The sequence below is a fragment of the Nerophis lumbriciformis genome, linkage group LG04, assembly GCF_033978685.3.
Source record: "Nerophis lumbriciformis linkage group LG04, RoL_Nlum_v2.1, whole genome shotgun sequence".
Taxonomy (NCBI): Eukaryota; Metazoa; Chordata; class Actinopteri; order Syngnathiformes; family Syngnathidae; genus Nerophis; species Nerophis lumbriciformis.
The window spans coordinates 32910001-32914070 of record NC_084551.2 but is presented as its reverse complement, the minus strand read 5'-3'; the positions used below and the strand labels follow the sequence as shown (position 1 = coordinate 32914070).

General features: G+C 37.0%; 1 protein-coding gene across 7 annotated transcripts in view; it reads right to left on the bottom strand.

The window, feature by feature from the left end:
• Positions 1-2076: 2076 nt before the first annotated feature.
• Positions 2077-4070, bottom strand: part of LOC133599943 (casein kinase II subunit alpha-like) — an 18649-nt gene continuing 16655 nt past the window's right edge. For 6 of the 7 annotated variants that reach the window (XM_061952831.1, XM_061952869.1, XM_061952845.1 and 3 more), the window contains 3 exons: positions 3224-3372; positions 3030-3119; positions 2077-2948 (listed from right to left, as the gene is read on the bottom strand). In XM_061952831.1, coding sequence (XP_061808815.1) covers positions 2833-2948; positions 3030-3119; positions 3224-3372 — 355 coding nt within the window. In that variant the 3' untranslated portion in view covers positions 2077-2832. The remainder of the gene's footprint in view (positions 2949-3029; positions 3120-3223; positions 3373-4070) is intronic. The other variant, XM_061952860.1, reaches the window with a different exon arrangement.

Genomic DNA, 4070 nt, shown 5'->3' with positions numbered 1-4070 from the left:
AATATTTGAATTGATTTACTTCCGACACTTTGTTAGCACTTGAATGTCGCATAATGATGACAAACAGGAAATCAGAATCCGATTATCCAATAAACAAAATTCGTTTACTTTAAAACGTTTTCTACCTCTAACAACGAACAAGCTGTGAAAACTATGATGCTGTTCTCCAAATTTGGATTATTTACGGAACTTGTGTGAGCCTATGGCTTTACACATATTTTGCATTTTTCTTTAGTTGCTTTATTGAGTTTACAACCCCCTGGCGCTGTTTTGTACTGTTTCTGTACTTGTTTTGATTATTATTATTTCTTTGCTTGCATGTTAATGTTGTAAATGCTGAACATTATAAATAAAGGTTTTAAAAATAAATTAAAAAAATAAATAAAATAAGCAAAATTCGTTTTTTTTTTTTTTAATTCAGTTTAGTGAGAACATTAGAAAAAAAAATTGCCATAACTATAAATATACAGCAGTAGAGATTAGATTTATGGCTCTTTCAAGGGAGACGAATCTTTAGGATCTGTTCCATTGAAAGAGCTGTTCATAAAATTGGCTCATTATAGTTTTGTATCAAGGAAACGTAAAAATACAAATATTTTCAATAAACACAAATATTACACTATAACTGACTTACTATATTCTGAAATACTGGCTATGATTTTGTTGTTATTTTAGTTGTGAACATTCCAGGGTGGCACTATCCCCATGCGTTGACAGTGACGTCACTATTTTGAATTTTTTTTTTCCCTCAGCCAAAAAACTTTGTTGCACAAAAGCATGTTAACAACGGAGAGAAAAGTTGAAGTAAGAATAAAATGTACTTATGGATTTAAAAAGTATAAATACAACTAAATTTAAAAAATTGGACTAGTAAAAATAGGACTACACAATTGTGTGTTTTTTCTTGCCCTAATGTGGGATATGAGCCGAGGATGTCGTGGTTTGAGCAGCCCTTTGAGACATTTGTGATTAAGGGCTATAAAAGTCAACTTTGATTGATTGATACATGTCTGCACTTCAACTACTCCACATATCAGAAATATGAACCAGAACATTTCACAAAAATAAAATTAATGAAATATAAATTAATAGAAAATTATATATTCACACATTTTGTACAAAAAAAGGTCCAAATACCACTAAGTTTCCTTTGACTTATTTTGCCGACACTATCTGCATGTGCATCCCAAACTCACAACTGTGAATCGGTTCTCATCGTTCACTTAAAAGAGCCATTCAAAATACTCAATTCATTCAAAAACATCAAATCTCTGTACAGTAAGACTATATCTGGATTTAGCCTTTGAACATGAGGCAACATACCATGGTGTCTGAGACCTACAGTAGTTCCTGATCAGGTAACCACATTTATTCGGAGTTACCATGGCCTACACTAGTCTACAATTGGAATTTGCTAACATTGTTTTTTTTAAATACTTTCTTTCCTACACACCTTTAGAATATGGATCAGAAATTACTTATTGTCCTATTTAAAGTCATCCAACTTGGCGATGAATGCCATAGTAAATTGGGGAATTGACTAGCAAGTTTAAATTGTGTCTGACATAAAATTAGTGTTGTCGCTTCAAAAATGTTTTCCAACTTGACAAGGTCAAGCCTTATTGATTTTATGTTGGTGATCAAGCTTGACTGCTGAAAGTAACTTCTTGGCAGCATAGAATGATTTGGTAAGACAACACTCATAGATCGACCAATACTCAGAACAATGGGATGGATCTCTGCAATGTACATTGTATCGTCACTCAGGGTCAAAGGGCAACTGTTTTGCAAACAATTAGTTAAAATAAACAATCAAAACTCAAAAATTAAAATGACAGTGCACGTGAACTTCTAGCCACAGCCCTCATTAATCATTCATTTAAACTTTGACCAATAAAGTTGGAGACACCAGCTAATGCTATAGAAATAAAACGTTTGCCGACTCTTTTGTCTCGTACTGTTCTTACTAAACAGTCTAAACATGTGACAAGTAAAAAAACAAAAAGTAGAAAAGGTGCTGAGATGAACTGTTCAAATGAGCATATATTATACTCAAAAACACAGCGCCTGCAAAACCCTGTTTAAACTGTTTATTTTTTGAAGTTGTTTTTTCTGTAGGTGATGATTTTTCCCAACATAAAACAAAAAGTTACAAAATTGTCTAGTCATCAAAATCATTTGTAAGAGACTTGATAAAAAAAAAAACATGAACACATACATACACATACAGGAGTGAAAATAACATAAAATAGGCAAACTACCGACCCTGTGATATTCAGCATTGGGTGCATGCAACCTGACAGTAACTGTAGAATATCTACAAAAGTCCAATTATTGAATAATAGCAACTAACCACTTCAAAGGACCAACAACTCCTGAACATAGCAATGTGTGTTTGTGTGTGTGTGTGCGTGCGCGCGTCACTGAGCACACCAGGGTCCTGACTGTGTTGCGTGAAGTCGTGGGAAGGTTCACAGTGTCGTACAGCAGGATCCCGCGTCAAACAGTTTCAAGCAAGACTGTATAATTGGAACATACAAAATAAATTTTATTATCCATTCTCTTCAAGTCTACATCATATTAGAATTTCTAGACCATGTCATTGTCAAATAACACACCCAAATTAAGTAACAATCCTCTGACAGGTGCAATGATACATGGTTCTGCCAAGTCCAGGTGTCAAAATATAAATGAATGTGAAAAGCAATTTAAATCTTCTTCGTTATTGTCGACATAAAAAGGGGAGGCGTGGCGCAGGGGCCACAGTGACAACTAGGCAGGATGTGGCCATGAGCACACAAACACAGGACTAGGGGGGACAGGGAGGACCCCTCAGGGCTGGGCCCCGGTGGCTGCGGGGACTTGTGTGGCCAGAGTGTTGGGGGCGGAGATAACAGGTGATCCAGCGATGTTCGGCAGCGGCTGTGAGGAGGTCATTGAGCTGATGCCTGAGACACACAACAAAGCTTGCTTAGTCACTGGGGTTGGGACCATTGGAACTATTCCCGTTTGGGAATAGCAGGACCTACCAGCCATCATACTTGAGGAGCTGATTGGTGTGGAACTGGCCGCCATCCCTCCAGGAGTTGCCCCCCTTCCCTGATCTCTAACGATGGGAACTGGAATAGATGGATTGGACAGCATCTTAAACCGAGCCTTTGTCACAAATGGCAGCTAATCCAAATACAGTCAGTGGAAATAGGACAAAAGACAGTGAACTTACAGAAGTATGCATGTTCCATGGCCTCTTTGGCTGTCAGGCGGGCTTGATGGTCATAGCGCAGCAGTTTGTCCAGGAAGTCCAGAGCCTCTGTGCTGACCAGGTGCTGGTTCTCACTGTGCACAAACCTCTCCCACCTTTTACGAGAGTGTCTAAAGAAGGAAAATGTTTAATGCATTTTGTATTCTAAATTAATCATATCATATTGCAGTTTAATGAGAAACTTCAAGGTCCATTTTATGATTTAGTACTAGGAGTACTCTCAATGGTATGGAGCTTAACAACCAATGTCACAATTTTTAAAACTGCCCTTTAACATGTCCCCTGGTCACGTTGCTTTGTAAATTCATAATTTAAAACAAAGGGCTTTATAAATAAAGTTGGTAGGGTAACAAAGGTAAAAGGCCACACGAGCATTACAATTCGAAGTTGAGTAAACATTTTGATTCTGGATAATATGCCCCAAAGGTGAAAATGTTCAAAATATCATCACAATATTATCTGAGCCCCTAAAGCTCCACAAGTGTGTTTTGGCACTTAAAGGGGTTCTATTAACCAAAGAAAACTGTTCTTACTTGTTGGTACCAGTTGTGAGTATTTGGGATCCCCATAATTCTCAAAAATGTTGAATCAAACGGACATATTTATAAAACAATCTTGCCTTCTTTCAAACTTGCGCCAAACGAGCCTTTTGGAAGTTTAAGACATTAGTGACTTATTTTCCGTTAGTTACGTCAGCAGATATTTTCACATATGGTAGAAGTTTAGAACTTTGTGCGAGTCCGCTATTTGTATTCACTCTTAGCCCAAAGTTGAAGTCAATAAATTCCTTATTTTTCCTCTAACTTCT